The sequence below is a fragment of the Bufo gargarizans genome, chromosome 1, assembly GCF_014858855.1.
Source record: "Bufo gargarizans isolate SCDJY-AF-19 chromosome 1, ASM1485885v1, whole genome shotgun sequence".
NCBI classification, from domain to species: Eukaryota; Metazoa; Chordata; class Amphibia; order Anura; family Bufonidae; genus Bufo; species Bufo gargarizans.
The window spans coordinates 412,191,517-412,208,802 of record NC_058080.1 but is presented as its reverse complement, the minus strand read 5'-3'; the positions used below and the strand labels follow the sequence as shown (position 1 = coordinate 412,208,802).

At 44.0% G+C, this 17,286-nt stretch overlaps 1 protein-coding gene across 2 annotated transcripts in view; it reads right to left on the bottom strand.

The window, feature by feature from the left end:
* DDX58 (DExD/H-box helicase 58) overlaps positions 1 to 17,286 on the bottom strand; it is a 62,870-nt gene that overhangs the window by 13,537 nt on the left and 32,047 nt on the right. For both annotated transcript variants that reach the window (XM_044271469.1, XM_044271479.1), the window contains 5 exons: positions 12,078 to 12,235; positions 10,280 to 10,415; positions 7,633 to 7,775; positions 6,445 to 6,535; positions 2,498 to 2,668 (listed from right to left, as the gene is read on the bottom strand). In XM_044271469.1, coding sequence (XP_044127404.1) covers positions 2,498 to 2,668; positions 6,445 to 6,535; positions 7,633 to 7,775; positions 10,280 to 10,415; positions 12,078 to 12,235 — 699 coding nt within the window. The remainder of the gene's footprint in view (positions 1 to 2,497; positions 2,669 to 6,444; positions 6,536 to 7,632; positions 7,776 to 10,279; positions 10,416 to 12,077; positions 12,236 to 17,286) is intronic.

Below are 17,286 nucleotides of genomic sequence, written 5' to 3'. Positions count from 1 at the left end.
AGAGCGGCTCGCGGCGCAGGGACAGGTAAGGACTTACCTCTGCATCGCTGGGCTTGGGAATAAAGATGGCAGATCGCATGTGTTCGTCGGCGAACACTGCGAACTGGCTATCACTAGCAGGGACCATTGGGTCCGGGGCCGAGCCACTTGAAGGCGGAGCAGCACATGCAAAGCAGAGAAAGTCTAACTGAGGGGATGGAAATTTTGCGCGACGCGATGAACAAGCAAAATGACGCACAGAAGCGACGTCTGCTTCAGGGCCTGGGGTCTGGGCTCAAACATACTGACAGCCCTGCCGTCCATAAGGAGAAAGAGGGGGAAGGTTAGACCCTGATAGAAGGGATAAAACAGCTCTCACCCCACCTGTGTCCCTCCACGCAGCATGACCCGATCAGCGTCCTGCCGCAGGAACCTTTAAAAACCGGAAGTGGGCGGAGCCAGCACTCCTCCATCAAACCCCACTTAGCCACCGGCGTGGGAGAGGGGAGAACTCAAGCCCCGCCCCAAAATGACTCCGTCCTTTAGGGCAGGCCCTAGTAGCCTCTGTACCCGCCCCCCCTTTCCCCGCTCGCCGTCACTGCATAGTGCCGCGTCCCTGGTCAAACTAAGGCTACTTTCACACTTGCGTTTGGTGCGGATCCATCATGGATCTGCACAGACAGATCCGTTCAGATAATACAACTGTCAATGGAGTACGGATCCGTTTTCTCTTGTGCCAGATTGTGTCATAGAAAACAGATCCGTCCCCATTGACTTACATTGTGTGTCAGAACTGATCCGTTTGGCTCAGTTTCGACAGAAACAGCAAGCAGCGTTTTGGTGTCCGCCTCCAAAACGGAATGGAGACAGAATGGAGGCAAACTGATGCGTTCTGAGGGGATCCTTTTCCATTCAGAATGCATTAGAGCAAAACTGATCCGTTTTGAGATACCTGAACGAATCTCACAAACGGAAAGCCAAAACACCAGTGTGAAAGTAGCCTAAGACGCCGCTCAGGGAATAAGAAGCCGCGGGGGAAACCCTGCGGGAGTAGGCCCCGGCGGTGCCCCTGCCCAGTCCGACACAAGGCATAACAGAAGATGGAAAACGGACGCCCCTTGAGATGCCGAGCCGGGGCCAAGTCCTGCCAACCTCCTCTCCCTGACAGCAACCACCTCCTGGAGGGGCCCAGCTTTTTTGGGTACCAGGTAACTTGAGGGGGGAGGGTACTTTGGGTTTAAATCCCTTTTCCCTTTTGTTTTTTATACTCACCTGTCTGGCGTCTTCTGCCCCCTGGCTTCCAGCCGGATCACCACCTTCGGTGTGCGGCCCCTTGGGGAGGGACGCTACACCGGAACAGAGGGGACTTGCAGTGGACGACCGTGGTGATCCAAACGCTGGCGGGATACAGAGGTTTTTACCTGAACCTCTGGTCTTCCTTAGCTTCTGGAGAACGGGAAGGAGCAGGGGGCTTGGGGGACCCCCTGGTCTCCCGTCTCCTGGGTGAGGGTGCAGGCAGTTTTTTTGGACTGCCTGAAACCCCCGCTGGAAAAAATAAAAAATAAAAAAAGAACAACAACCAGCAGACCTGCAATGCAGGGAGGGCTGACTCCTACAGACACTAAGCTAAAACTGATTTAGCTTAGTCCCTGTAGGAAGGGTATAGCTGAAGGAGAGGAGCTTACACTTTTTTTGTGCTTAGTGTCCGCCTCCTAGGGGCAACAGCTATACCCATGGTCAAGCCTGTGTCCCCCAATGATACGGATGAGAAAAATGTTTTGATCAGCTCCACTTAATACTCTACATGCATTGAGTGCTATGTATACAGCAATCGGGAAAGCAGAGATGGTAAAAAAAATATCTCAGCCTTCTCTAGGGGTAGCCCAGCTGACACTGACCATAAATTCCCTGTTCCTGCAGCTGCAAAGTCTCAGTACAGCAGCAAACTCCACATGGACATCCAGGAAGGTCCTTTCATAGTTATAGAAGTATCTGTTGGACAATTTAAGTCGGCCAGCACTCTGCAAATAGTTAAAAGGGTTTTCCAAGATTTTTTTATACTGATGACCTATCCTCAGGATAGGTCATCAGTATCTCATCAATGGGGGTCCGACACCCAGGACCGCCGCCGATCAGCAGATTACCAAGCACAGCGCCGTACATTGTATAGCGGCTTTGCTTGATATTGCAGCTCAGCCCCATTCACTTGGTACTGAGCTTCTTCTAGCCCACGTAATTGATGAACGTGTCGTCAATGGCCTAGGAAAAGCTGAGAGAAGGCCGCAGTGCTCACAGGAGCACCGCTGCCTTCTCAAAACAATGATCGACGGGGGATACGGGTGTCGGATCCCCACCGATCAGATACTGATGACCTATCCAGGGGTCACTAAAATAAATCTCCAAAAAAACCTTTAATAATAACCTGATACAACATGATAATTCTCAGTGTGCACAGCATTGATACAATAAGGTTGTATGGGTAGGTTGATCTATGAACCCAGTAATTTATTATTTGTACCTCTGACTTGGATCATCTTGGTGACATTGCCAACATACTCATACAAAAGAACCAGGTTACATGCAGGTATATCTATGCCTTCATCAGCCACTGACGTAGCGATCAGTAATTTGCTCTCTCCAGAGTTTCTAAATGTTTCCAGAGCTCCTTTCTGACTGGAAAGGGACATCCCTAGAACACAAAAACATGGCATTTGTGAATGGAAAAAAAAAAAAAACTGGTGTCATTCAATAGTAAAAAAAAAAAATACAAAAGCAAAGTATGAAGTAAAAACACAAGCAGAAGTTTTATGTGTGTTACGGCTCATATGTTCCTCCAAATATATACTTTAAAGGAGTATTCCGGTTATGTGAAGTTATGCCCTATCCACGGTTTCATCGAGAGCTGAGCACTCTACTCGGCTATCTCCAGAACTCCCTTAAAAATGAATGGAGTGGCTGCAATCCGAACCGACCACTCCGTTCATTTTGGGGAGCTCCAAAGGGTATGGATTCCTGTTCTTGTAATCAGTGGGGGTGCCCCCGACCAATCTAATAGTTATCCCGGGGATAACTTCACATACCCAGAATACCACTTTAAAGGGGTTTTCTGGTAAAAAAAAAATTTAACGAGTTCCAGCAGCATGGCCCCTGAAATAGAATATTCATACTTACTTGCTCCATGCTGCTCCAGTGGTCCACGGTGCCTTTGCTCGATCCATCCTCCAGTCCTGGCACTGTATACATCCGGCTGGAAATGGCTCCAGCCAATGACTGGCTTCAGTGGTGACATGCTGCTTGTGGCCACAATACTGCTGAAACCAGGCATTGGCCAGCCGGATGAAAACACTGCCGGGACTAAAAAATGAAGAGGGCAGAGGCAACGCGGACCACTAGAGCGGCATGGAACAGGTAAGTATAAATCTCCTGTTTCAGGTGCCATGCTGCGGGAACTTGTTAAACATTATTTTTTACCAGAAAACCCTTTTAATATAATATAAAATGCTCTGAACGCTGAACCAAAAGCAGCTGGCAGACATGTTTTTACTGCCATTTACAATGCCAGCTAACTAGGGCAGTGCTTCTCAATGATTCTCTACTGGGACCTCACCCAGCCAGAACATGGTGATTTCGGTAATGCTGGTTGTGGCCCTTATTACCTGAATATATTTTAAATTCTGTACACAGAACATTAAAGGTCTTGTTGCACAAAAACATATTATACATTTTTCAAAGCAGCTTTTTTAATTGCATGCAATAAAAAATGTAGTATTGCCACTGAGTTGTTCAATAAAATGTATCTATATAGCGCCACCTGCTGTTTCTTTTTTTCCTCATTTTAATGTCCACCTCACTGGGGTGAGCACACATTCTCAGTTCCATCCCAACTGCCACCAGTCCTATGTTCTATTAGAAGATAAGACAATTATGGGGAGAGAGCTGCAGCACAAAGGACACGCTCCTTGAACTGTGAGAGGGAAATAGCTGCACAAGAAAGGGGGAACCCCCTCAGCTGCTATAGGAAGAAAGCTGTAGCAGAAAGGACACTCCCTAAGCTGTAACAGTGAAAGAGCTGCAGAAGAAAGGACACATACTCTGAAATGGGATAGGGAGAAAGCTGCAGCAGAAATAGCATGCCCACTAAGAAAGAACACACATTCTGAGCTTGCATAGGGGTATTTCCTATTCCCGGGCAAACAGAGGTATTTACTTTGACTTTCCTTGTCAAAGAAAGGATTTTTCACTATGTAACAGTTGCAAGAAAAAGTATGTGAACCCTTTGGAATGATAGGGATTTCTGCACAAATTGGTCATAACATGTGATCTGATCTTCATCTTAGGGCTCTTTCACACTTGCGTTCTTTTCTTCCGGCATAGAGTTCCGTCGTCGGGGCTCTATGCCGGAAGAATCCTGATCAGGATTATCCCCATGCATTCTGAATGGAGTGAAATCCGTTCAGGATGCATCAGGATGTCTTCAGTTCCGGAACGGAACGTTTTTTGGCCGGAGAAAATACCGCAGCATGCTCCGCTTTTTGCTCCGGCCAAAAATCCTGAACACTTGCCGCAAGGCCGGATCCAGAATTAATGCCCATTGAAAGGCATTGATCCGGATCCGGCCTTAAGCTAAACGTCGTTTCGGCGCATTGCCGGATCCGACGTTTACCTTTTTATGAATGGTTACCATGGCTGCCGGGACGCTAAAGTCCTGGCAGCCATGGTAAAGTGTAGTGGGGAGCGGAGGAGCAGTATACTTACCGTCCGTGCGGCTCCCGGGGCGCTTCAGAGTGACGTCAGGGTGCCCCAAGCGCATGGATGACGTGATCGCATGGACACGTCATCCATACGCATGGGGCTCTCTGACGTCATTTTGGAGCGCCCCGGGAGCCGCACAGACTGTAAGTATACTGCTCCCCCGCTCCCCACTACTACTTTAATTAAAGTTTAATTTAACTTTACGACTTTAATAGCGTCCTGGCTGCCATAGTTACACTGAACGCATTTTGAAGACGGATCCGTCTTCAAATGCTTTCAGTTCACTTGCGTTTTTCCGGATCCGGCGTGTTATTCCAGCAAATGGAGTACACGCCGGATTCGGACAACGCAAATGTGAAAGAGGCCTAAGTCACAACAATAGACAATCACAGGTTGCTTAAACTAATAACGCACAAAGAATTAAATGTTACCATGTTTTTATTGAACACACCATGTAAACATCCACAGTGCAGGTGGAAAAAGTATGTGAATCCTTGTATTAATAACTGGTTGAACCTCCTTTGGCAGCAATAACTTCAACCAAACGTTTCCTGTAGTTGCAGATCAGACGTGCACAACTGATGCAGCAAAGCGGCCCCAAACCATGATGCCCCCACCACCATACTTCACAGTTGGGATGAGGTTTTGATGTTGGTGTGCTGTGCCTCTTTTCTCCACACATAGTGTTGTGTGTTTCTTCCAAACAACTCAACTTTGGTTTCATCTGTCCACAGAATATTTTGCCAGTACTGCTGTGGAACATCCAGGTGCTCTTGTGCAAACTGTAAACGTGCAGCAATGTTTTTTTGGACAGCAGTGGCTTCCTCTGTGATATCCTCCCATGAAATCCATTCTTGTTTAGTGTTTTACGTATCGTAGATTCGCTAACAGGGATATTAGCAAATGCCAGAGACTTTTGTAAGTCTTTAGCTGACACTCTAGGATTCTTCTTCACCTCATTGAGCAGTCTGCACTGTGCTCTTGCAGTCATCTTTACAGTATGCACACTCCTAGGGAGCATAGCAGCAGTGCTGAACTTTCTCCATTTATAGACAATTTGTCTTACCGTGGACTGATGAACAGCAAGGCTTTTGGAGATACTTTTATAACCCTTTCCAGCTTTATGCAAGTCAACAATTCTTAATCATAGGTCTTCTGAGAGCTCCTATGTGCAAGGCATCATTCACATCAGGCAATGCTTCTTGTGAAAAGCAAACCCAGAACTGGTGTGTGTTTTTTATAGGGCAGGGCAGCTGTAACCAACACGTCCAATCTCATCTCATTGATTGGACTCCAGTTGGCTGACACCTCACTCCAATTAGCTCTTGGAGATGTGATTAATCTAGGGGTTCACATACTTTTTCCACCTGCACTGTGAAAGTTTACATGGTGTGTTCAATAAAAACATGGTAACATTTAATTCTTTGTGTGTTATTAGTTTAAGCAGACTGTGATTGTCTATTGTTGTGACTGAGATGAAGATCAGATCACATTTTATGACCAATTTGTGCAGAAATCCATATCATTCCAAAGGGTTCGCGTACTTTTTCTGGCAACTGTATATGATGCTTTATAGATAAAATAGCTAATCGAATCTTTGCTCTGGGTGGGTGGACGGCATTTCTATTGAATTCCAACACACAAATCATTCCGAATACCAGACATGCACAAGTATTTTACATGTGCTAGGAATTTCTGGTCTGTTTCGTGTACCTAGTTTATCATGTCTTCTGTTCCTTCCAATCAAGATTTCTGGCTTCAAGAAGCTGAGTTCTGGAGTTTCATCAATCCAGTTCTTTAAAGCCTAAAAAAGCCATGAAAGCAGTTATTATGTGACTGTAGAGATAACTGCGGATGGATTACTGTCACAGCAACATCTTAAAGGGATTGCGCGGGAATCCATCATTTCTAGCAGGTGTGGCAGCCTCCCCTGCCCTACTGAAAGGGGTTTGAAGAAATCCGTGAACTTGCGCCAAAGCCACCATATTCAGATGACTAAAAACACTTTTTGACCACATATATATCTGCAACAACTCCACCACATGTGAATCTACCCTTAATGGGGTTGCCTAGGATTTTTATTTTATTCCTCCTCACCCTGCTGGATCTGTGAAGAGGCCTATACTTACCTAGTCACCAGTACTGTTTCAGCTCCGTGGCTCAGCGATGATGTGTCCGCAAGAGGATGGTGAAGGCTGGGAGCAGAAGTCCAGTGAAGAGAGCCCAGGAGCCACAAAGCAGTGAGGAGCAGGTACAGTAAATACAGATCTCTTTACAGGTCCTGAATGGGTGGAGGATTTAATCCTGGACAACCCTATTAAGGTGGCTATACACATTGCCAATGCCGTTCTGATGCTGCCCCAGTCCCCGATGCTCTACACTTTTCTATGGCTCTCCACCGGTTGCTCAGCCAATCACTGGACGAGGTGTGTCACCACTGAAGCCAGTGATTGGCTCAAACAAAAGTCCAAACCATTTCCTGAATGTCAAGAAAGTGAAGAACAGCAGGAACTAAAGAAGTGCCGGAACGGTAGCGGCAAGGAATCAGTGAGGTGAGTAAGGTTAACCCTTGCTCAACCACTTAAAAAATATGTTTATGTCCCTGTAATAAGTTTTCAAGGATCATACAGTATACATAAAGTTTCTTGTTTTCTATGGGCCAAAGAGTGTCATTCTGGCATGCTGTAGTCAGGGATAGAGTAATTATATACTTTTTTTGTGTCAAACATTTGCAAGGTATATATTTATTTATTTTAAACATATTTTCTGCATTACCTTTCAACACTTTTCTCAAACTATATTGGTTTATTTTAACCTAAAATAGCATACATAATGCAGAATGTGGGCTGAAATGCCCTTAAATCTCAACAACCAACAGGGATTTGATATAGAAATTCTCACCACCACTAATGCCCTGGTGTTCACAAAGAGAAGGGTGCGGGTCTCTGGATCGTCTTGGTAGGATTCAACTAAGATAAACAGCAGTTCATCTAGCTTTGGGTTTTCATTATCTTTAGAAATGTTTATCAACAATGGCAATTTAGCTGCAAAAAAGAACAGAATAACAGAATGTCGTTACATCAGACGATGGATTTAATCAGGTCATTAACAAAGAAAAGACAAAACACATTTAAAAAAAAACTCATGTAGTGATTGCGGCTGCTAAAGGTCCCTTTAAACTGGACGTTCCTTTCCGACAATCTGCTGATCACTAGTGGAGGAGACCAGTGCATTTACATGTAGCACTCTCCTCCAGCATCTCCAGAGTATGGGGAGAAGTGACCACTAATGTCATCGCTCTTCCCTATACTGTCTCCTTGTTTCCTGGAAGCAGATTGTGTTTACACAGCACGATCAGCCACTGGAAGACGATGATGCAATTACCCGAGGAACGATCAGCAAGATCATAGCTAACAAGTGTTTAATGGTCGGCCCGATAAGGGGCCCTAAGGGGCTTTACTCTGTCGCATTGTGACTGCAGAACAGAGGCTGCACAGAGAATCATGCAGATATTTCCCACTGATCACTAGGACCAGTGTCACTTACTAGACCTACTGAGTCTAGTTAAAAAAAAAAAACATCCCCCACCCCCTGGGAAAAAAAAAATATATATATAAAAATTCACAAATTCAATCTTCAACCTGTTCTACTTTTTTCTCCTATAATTTGTAATTCAATGGAGTCTCTCTCCTAAAATCACCATTATAGAGCACTAACATCAGGATCTCCATTCCATTCCCTGTATTAGAACGCTACCTTCCATATTGCTGTCTATCGACGATTTTCTCAGAAAAACACTAGCCTCTGAAGGTGCCCAGGGGCAGCATTCATGTGGCCGGTGCCCAGGCCCCTCGTCGCTTTTCATACGAAATCCCTCCCCTTTCACCCCTCTGGCCCGTTCTTCTGATTACGTCCTCCTCTTAATGAGAAATCCAGCGACAGCGCCGTTCAACAGATTTGCAGCGCCTGCGCACTTCACTCCCCATTATGGGCAGAGGCGTTTGATGCGCATGTGCCGGCCCGTACATCCCGATCTAGCCGGCCTTCTGCCTCTGCCCATAATGGGGAGTAAAGTGCGCAGGCTCAGCGAATCTGTTGAACGGCGCTGGCGCTAGATTTCTCATTAAGAGAAGGGCGTAATCAGAAGAACAGGTCCAGAGGGGTGAAAGGGGAGGGATTTCATATGAAAAGCGACGAGGGGCCTGGGCACCGGCCGCATGAATGCCGCCCCTGGGCACCTTCAGAAGCTAATTAACATATTGAATAAAAGTGTTTTTCTGAGAAAATCGTCGATGGACAGCAATATGGAAGGTAGCATTCTAATATGGGGAATGTAATGGAGATCCTGATGTTAGTGTTCTATAATGGTGATTTTAGGTGGAAGACTCCCTTTAAATGCAAAAGATTCAGTAAAGTCATTTAAAAGGACTCTGTCCCCAGTTTTATGCTGCTCTCAGGTAAGACAATGCACTGTATTGAGCAGACTCCGGCTCTCGGCACATGCTGCTCAATACAGGGTTTAGCAAAACATTTTTGGATTTAAAAACAGAAATTCTACATTCCATGTTATTTATACATTTGTACAGTAAATTTCCTTTAATGGGGTTTTCCGGTACTTTAATATTGATGGCCTATCCTCAGGACACTATATTAGGCCACTAAGCCTAATATTAGGTACTACTTTTCAACAGTCATCTCATTATCATCATAAGCATGATTACAATGACATGACACCCTTATATAGATAACACAGGATCCATCATTTACAAGTGATTGTCACAGCTTATCAGCTCCCTCCTGACCTCTGCACAGGTAACAGAACACGTCTAGAAAACTGTCCCACAGAAGTCAATAACGTTCTGGTTTTCACTAGCAGAAAATTGCAGGCGACACAGTCCTCTAAAGGTATTGAAAAACCCCTTAATTAATGGACCTGATGAGTGCCAGGTTATACAATATTTTGGATTATTGGGCAGTCATAAAACATCCATTTGTGAGGGAAAAGAACCAATATTGCAGCTCTGTGTCTGAAACAATATTAGGCTACTTTCACACTGGCGTTTCTGGGTCCGCTTGTGAGATCCGTTTCAGGGATCTCACAAGCGGCCCAAAACGGATTAGTTTAGCCTCAATGCATTCTGAATGGAAAAGGATCCGTTCACAATGCATCAGTTTGCCTCCGTTCAGTCTCCATTCCGCTCTGGAGGCGGACACCAAAACACTGCTTGCCTGGCGATGTGGAGCCAAACGGATCCGGGGACAGATCCGTTTACATTGACACAATATGGTGCAATTGTAAATGGATCCGTCCCCCATTGACTTTCAATGTAAGTCAGGACGGATCCGTTTGACTTTTTTTCCGTTAATGCAGACGGATCCGTTCTGAACGGATACCAGCGTTTGCATTTATAGGTGCGGATCCGTCTGTGCAGATACCAGACGGAGCCACACCTAACGCAGGTGTGAAAGTAGCCTTAGATTCACAGAATTATATTAGATTAGTAATCAATACTAGATCTCTTGCTAATGATGAGGTTTATTTTTTTACCTTCAAACTTTTTTGCCAGTTCCTGTTCAATTTCAGTAAAAGTCCCGTTTTTGATATTTATGAAAAAGTTTTCCAAGAACTCCACGGCATCTTTTGTACGAGCATCATTGTTAATTATAAGGGAGTCGTTAAATTTCTGTTATAAAAGTAAAACAATGCATTTAGAAGAAAGGCATTTTAAAAGCCAAAACTACTGATAAAACATATTGTAGTGATGTTGGCACTAACGGCTGCAAACACCTGTCAGCATCTGTCTTCCTATTTGTTCACCAGTTCATTACACCAGTGTGATAACCATCTTGTTTAGCAGAGTTTCCTTTTAATTCTTCGGTGTTATTTGATGGTGTAAAAAAAATATACTACACAAAAACACATAAAAACCACTTCCAACATCCTTCCAAGTAAAACTTGGGCAAGAATATAGATTTTTTTACGGACAAACCAACCTCCAATGGGGCAGCTGTGATGACATACATGTTATGATGACACAGCATAGCTTACAGGAAAGCTACTCAAGTTTCAGTATCCTATGACTGCAGCTGAAATCAGACAATCCCAGCACTTTTGGAAATGAAAATCAATGTGTAAGCAGCTTTATTTTATATTTTAAGTTATGCTCATGCATTTTTGCTATTGGATAATCCCTTTAACCTAGAAAGGGAAACATGCACTGAACCTGAAGTATATTTAAAATACTAAGGCATAAAAATGTCTCTGTATTCTGGATCTTTCAATATGGAAAAAAGCATAAACATGCAATATATTTACAGTAAGCGATACCTAAAGAGTTTTTTTTTTTTTGCATTGGCTGTTTTATTTGACAAAAACACATTTTCAATTGTTTTTGTTAAAAATGTTGCTCAGTTCGCCTTTTGTGGCCTGAGTGTATTATCATACATTGCAGGCTGCTCAGTCCTGTTCAATGTGAAAGGAGTCAGACAAAGGCCGAATGCACACGGCCGTGAAGGGTCCGTGGTATGTCGCCTGGATTCCTGCTGACAGCAGGAGTGCACAGCTGCGTGCATTCGGCCAAACTCTCAGACTTTTCTTTCTCCTCAATCTGCTCCTCTGAACGCAAATCTAGCATAACACATTTACAACCAGAAAAAAATCTAATCATAAGGATGTCAGCTTTATGAGCATTTAGGAGACCAGAAAGAGACAGCTTGAATTTCACACTGGACAGGACTGAGGAACGTATAATGTATGAGAATACATGCAGGCTGCAGAAGAAGGACAAAACTAAAGCTATAACAAAAATCGATAGAAATGCAATGCAAAAAAATAAAAATACATTAAAAAGATTCATCCCAAAAGGTTTCCGCAGTCTTTAATGAGACTTAGGCCCCTTGCAGACGAGCATGTGTCACGCTGCGGACTCGATGCACAGCTCCCGGCCTGAACTTCCAGCACTGCCGGGGTCACATAGCATTATATAGATTTATCATGCTATGTAACCCTTAGAGGTCTGGAATGTACTGGATAACACTGACATAATGCTGTCAGTGTTATCCAATACATTCCAGAACTGTAAGGGTTAAATAGCTTCATAAATCAATGTAATGCTATGCGACCCCAGCAGTGCTGGAAGTTCAGGCCGGGAGCTGTGCATCGAGTCCGCAGCGTGACACATGCTCGTCTGCAAGGGGCCTTAAGGTTTCTGTAAAATTTTGTGCTGTGTGTTATCCTTGGGGCTCCTAAACACCCGCTACCCAATTCATAAACTGTATTAATCTGTATTATTCCAAAATAGAAAGCTACTGGGAGTAGTATAAAAAGGTCTGTGACTATGGCATACCCTTAAATGTTCAGTGTACGTAAACAACGCACTACAGATGCGGCTCTCCATCAACTTATCTTCCATTTGCAGTATGTGACATTTCTTCTGGGTGTCAACAATCCACTGCTCGTATTGCTGAGTTCCATACGGCCGATTCTGGATATTTGATAATTTTTCTAAGGCAGAAAGACAAGACAATTACATATAAATTGACATCATTTTTACCAGTCTCAAAAAATACTAGTTCTAACAATGGCTCCCATCCCATGGTTTGCGAGCCCCTGCTCTGTGTCTGCTGTTGTTCAGAGAGTCCCGAGTGTGTGTGTGACAATGTCACAGAAACAGACCAGAGTGAACTAAGCCTAATTCTGATTGGCCGAGCCTCTGCCAGTCAGTGCTTTCCTGTAGGGCGGGCTGTATGACTGGCACCCGCCTTTTATGCCGCTAAGGAGCTGAGAAACGAAAACTTCAACTGGTAAAAGAAAGTTGGGACTGAAATGAAAATTAAATAAAAATAGAACTGGGACTAGGACAAAATGACTACTTGTCTGACACATACACTTAGGAGCTTTCCACATGGGCAGACTGGTCATAGACTCTACAGGGAAGTTTCCTAATGGGCTGATGCCCAGAGGGCCCCCCAAGCTCTCTTCATGACTGCCAGCCAGGTACATAAATATCTGCTGCTCTCAGCATTAATGTATGTGCCTCAGGCACTTATAAACTTGGCCACTGGCCGTACATGCCCTCCTGAATTCAATTATATTGCCGTCCTCAAGACGATGATACAGTTTCATACTGTGGTGTGGTTGGCAGTAAATTGTGATGCATTGTGGTATTTGGTTCTGCTGAGGCAGCATTTATCTATGCACTGTGGTACAGTATTCCTTTATCCATAGGGCTTATACACCAGTGGATGGTTTATTTGAATTTTATACATGTTTTAAGGGGATATTTTATGCATCATTTTTGTACAAATTGTGATGTTTTAACTTGATGTGATTATTTTTGTGATTTTTATGTTAATAAATGCTGTCGTTGTGACCCATATAGTGAGTGCCAGTCGCCTACTTAGAATCTTTTACCATATTCTGACTGATTGGGTGATCAGTCCCAGACTAGAGCACCTTCACCACACTGTGAGAGGTGGTGAGCTATCCACAACTACTTATTCCATGTATTTTGTGCTGCACTGTGGTATTCGGTTCTGCTGGGAAAGCATTTTGTACTGCACTGTGGTATTTAGTTCTGCTCAGGCAGTATTTTGTGCTGCACTGTGGAATTTAGTTCTGCTCAGGCAGTATTTTGTGCTGCACTGTGGAATTTAGTTCTGCTCAGGCAGTATTTTGTGCTGCACTGTGGAATTTAGTTCTGCTCAGGCAGTATTTTGTGCTGCACTGTGGAATTTAGTTCTGCTCAGGCAGTATTTTGTGCTGCACTGTGGAATTTAGTTCTGATCAGGCAGTATTTTGTGCTGCACTGTGGTATTTAGTTCTGCTCAGGCAGTATTTTGTGCTGCACTGTGGTATTTAGTTCTGCTCAGGCAGTATTTTGTGCTGCACTGTGGTATTTAGTTCTGCTCAGGCAGTATTTTGTGCTGCACTGTGGAATTTAGTTCTGCTCAGGCAGTATTTTGTGCTGCACTGTGGTATTTAGTTCTGCTCAGGCAGTATTTTGTGCTGCACTGTGGAATTTAGTTCTGCTCAGGCAGTATTTTGTGCTGCACTGTGGTATTTAGTTCTGCTCAGGCAGTATTTTGTGCTGCACTGTGGAATTTAGTTCTGCTCAGGCAGTATTTTGTGCTGCACTGTGGAATTTAGTTCTGCTCAGGCAGTATTTTGTGCTGCACTGTGGAATTTAGTTCTGCTCAGGCAGTATTTTATGCTGCACTGTGGTATTTAGTTCTGCTCAGGCAGTATTTTGTGCTGCACTGTGGAATTTAGTTCTGCTCAGGCAGTATTTTATGCTGCACTGTGGTATTTAGTTCTGCTCAGGCAGTATTTTGTGCTGCACTGTGGAATTTAGTTCTGCTCAGGCAGTATTTTGTGCTGCACTGTGGTATTTAGTTCTGCTCAGGCAGTATTTTGTGCTGCACTGTGGAATTTAGTTCTGCTCAGGCAGTATTTTGTGCTGCACTGTGGTATTTAGTTCTGCTCAGGCAGTATTTTGTGCTGCACTGTGGAATTTAGTTCTGCTCAGGCAGTATTTTGTGCTGCACTGTGGAATTTAGTTCTGCTCAGGCAGTATTTTGTGCTGCACTGTGGTATTTAGTTCTGCTCAGGCAGTATTTTGTGCTGCACTGTGGAATTTAGTTCTGCTCAGGCAGTATTTTGTGCTGCACTGTGGAATTTAGTTCTGCTCAGGCAGTATTTTGTGCTGCACTGTGGTATTTAGTTCTGCTCAGGCAGTATTTTGTGCTGCACTGTGGAATTTAGATCTGCTCAGGCAGTATTTTGTGCTGCATTGTGGTATTTAGTTCTGCTCAGGCAGTATTTTGTGCTGCACTGTGGAATTTAGTTCTGCTCAGGCAGTATTTTGTACTGCACTGTGGTATTTAGTTCTGCTCAGGCAGTATTTTGTACTGCACTGTGGTATTTAGTTCTGCTCAGGCAGTATTTTGTGCTGCACTGTGGTATTTAGTTCTGCTCAGGCAGTATTTTGTGCTGCACTGTGGTATTTGTTTCTGCTGAGGTAGTATTTTGTGCTGCATTGTGGTATTTGGTTCTGCTAGGGTAGTATTTTGTGATGCACTGTGGCCAGAGACTTGGTGAACATTAAAGGGGTATTCCAGTTCTTACAAGTTTTCCCCCATCCACAGGATAGGGTTAACTATTAGATCAGTTGGGGTCCTATCACTGAAACCGCCATGATCACAAGAACGGGGAGCCTGTACTTCTGGGAACCCAACGAAATGAACAGAGTGGCGGTGACACTCCATTCATCTCTATGGGAGTTCCAGAGACAGTGGAGTGCAATGCTCAGCTATCTCCAGAATGGAGCGGCACTGCATGTGCCCGACCTGCCTCTCCGTTAATTTCAGAAGGCTCTGAGCGGCATGGGGTTCCTGTTCGCTTAGATAGGGGATAACTTGTAACAGCCAGAATACCCCTTTAAGCTGGAATCAGTAGGTTCTGACAACCTATATCCAGGGCCGGTTTTAGACAAAATATGGCCCTGGGCAAAATCAAAAGTGGGGCCCCAAATCTTATAATAATGTACTAACAACACAGTTACATTCTGTCGATTCCGGCGCTCCCTCACAGATTTACACCCCATAAAGCTCCTCACACAGTTCTTCACCCTCATGGCCCCAGAATACGCCACATGCCCCCTCCCCTCACAGCAACGAGTTCTCCTCACTCATGGCATCTGAGAGTGTTAAAAACCGGAAGCGTGGGATTCCTCTTCAGGCGCGCTTTCCCCCAGCGGAGATTGGGGAAAGCAACCAGTTTAAAAAATGAGCAATTTATATCTGATGATCTGAAGTTGTGGTCCACTTGGGGGACTTAACAAAAATTAAAATATAAAAATGTTAAAAAAGTTTAGAAAGTATAAAAAAATAAAAATAAAAATTTTAATCACCCCCATTCCCCAAAATAAAAAGAAACCAAAAATTAGCATTATGGGCATTGCTGCATGCGAAAACGTCTATACTATTAAAATATTTAAAAAGTTAGCCCATATGATGAATGGCATAACAGTAAAAAAAAAATATAAAAAGGCAGATTTGCTTTTTTTTAATCCTTTTATCCCCTAAGAAAGTTGAATAAAAAACAACAGATCGTCCTGCAAAAAATGAGCCCCCACACATATCTCCATAGACATAACTATAAAAAAAGTTATGAGGGTCAGCATATTGCGATGAAAAGAAAAAAAAAAATTTTTTTACGAAGTGAGTCCTGATGAGGCTTAGCTTGCTGTAGTGAGCGGGCCTATAGACGTCCTGAGCGGGGCTGCTGTTAGAGTTGCCACCTTTCCCAACAACAAAATACTGATTACACAAGTTAAAAAGGTTGATGTGGGTTTATACGGCTGTTATTTGGTCATATTTTACGTTTTGCTCCACCCTGTGTAATTTAGCCTCTATTTTTAAAATGTTTCTGTGGGGATTCGAACTTACAACCATATACATTGAGGCAAGAAACGTAACCACTAAGCTATACAGCTCAATGCTAAGTCTACTTTCACACTAGCCTTTTTGCTGGATCCGGCAGGGTTCAGCAAAAACGCTTCCATTACTTATAATACAACCATCTGCATCCATTATGAACGGATCCGGTTGTATTAGCTTTAACATACCTAAGATGGATCCGTCATGAACTCTGTGGAAAGTCAATGGGGGACAGATCCGTTTTTCATTGTGTCAGAGAAAATGGATCTGTCCCCATTGACTTGCATTGGGGTTCATGCCGGATCCATCTTGCTCCACATTCCATGATGGAAAGAAAACCGCAACATGCTGCGGTTTGCTCTCAGGTATGGGAACGCAACCAAACGGAACGGAATGCATTTCGGAGCATTCCGTTCTGTTCAGTTTTGTCCTCATTGACAATGAATGGGGACAAAACGGAAGCGTTTTTTTTCCGGTATTGAGACCCTATGACACATCTCAATACCGGAGAATATTAACGCTAGTGTGAAACTAGCCTAAGTCATTGTTGAAAAACCTCATAGAAGTTTCTCTTGACTTAGCACTGAGCTATATATGGAGTCAGAGAAGGGACTCCTAAGCTGGGAAATTCCCCACTATGGAGTCCAACTGTTGAATGATCTGCTGGGACTGAAGCAGGGGGCCCCTTAGAGGATGGGGCCCTGGGCAATTGCCCAGTTTGCCCCCCCAATGCCGGCCCTGCCTATATCTAATGTGTATGGTCAGCATTTAAAGGGACTGTGTTGAGTGGTCCTGCTAACCGTAGTGTGGAGTTGATGTGCAGGCTAGTAGTATGCACACGGGATATTGCAATTTCTATACATAGCAGTAAGTCTCTGTTCAAAGAGCCTCCATCAGAGTCCATGAAAAATAGCAGAGAGAACAGTCCTGCCTGCTGGCCTTTTTTCTCCACTAAAAGAACGTTCTCCCGAATTGAAACTTAAAGGGACTCTGTCACCAGTTTCTAACCCCCCCTTTTAAAACTATTGTTCTCTCCATGGTGCCCTTGTCATTACAAAGCTGTTGTTATAAGATAAATCCGCCGTCTAGTTTTGATAAAAATCGCTTTTATCTAAC